The sequence below is a fragment of the Penaeus monodon genome, chromosome 28, assembly GCF_015228065.2.
Source record: "Penaeus monodon isolate SGIC_2016 chromosome 28, NSTDA_Pmon_1, whole genome shotgun sequence".
NCBI lineage: Eukaryota > Metazoa > Arthropoda > Malacostraca > Decapoda > Penaeidae > Penaeus > Penaeus monodon.
The window spans coordinates 7,882,518-7,882,943 of NC_051413.1; the positions used below are offsets into that span (position 1 = coordinate 7,882,518).

General features: G+C 33.6%; 1 protein-coding gene across 1 annotated transcript in view; it reads left to right on the top strand.

Annotated features, from left to right (window-relative positions):
- LOC119591034 (glycylpeptide N-tetradecanoyltransferase-like) overlaps positions 1 to 426 on the top strand; it is a 24,008-nt gene that overhangs the window by 4,856 nt on the left and 18,726 nt on the right. The window contains exon 4 of the mRNA XM_037939762.1: positions 281 to 379. Within this exon, the coding sequence (XP_037795690.1) occupies positions 281 to 379 (99 nt within the window). The remainder of the gene's footprint in view (positions 1 to 280; positions 380 to 426) is intronic.

A 426-nucleotide genomic window follows, 5' to 3' on the forward strand; every position in this document is an offset into this window, starting at 1 on the left:
CTTTTGCAATTTTGAAGGTTGTAGCTCCTCACCATGTAGTAATGGCCTACAGAAACTACTTTGATGCATACATAGGGTGAATCATGTACGTGCAATGGTTGTAGTCCTCAGCCACTGGTAGTAATGCCTAACAAGTAAAATGATCCTTTTTCTTCCAATCCTTTTTCCTTGTTTTCATCTTCATTTCATTTACTGATTGAGAAGAAAGAAAAAAAAACCCTATCTAGTTTTGATCAAACTTTAGCCAAGGTTATTAATGATTTATACCAGTTTTTTTGAGAATTTTACTTCTTTATCTTTATCTTCTCTCTTTTTCAGTTACAAAACTTATACAACCTGTTAAATGAAAACTATGTGGAGGATGATGATAACATGTTCCGGTAAGGAGTATACCTGGCTGTTCATCTTTTCATTGTATATGTGGAT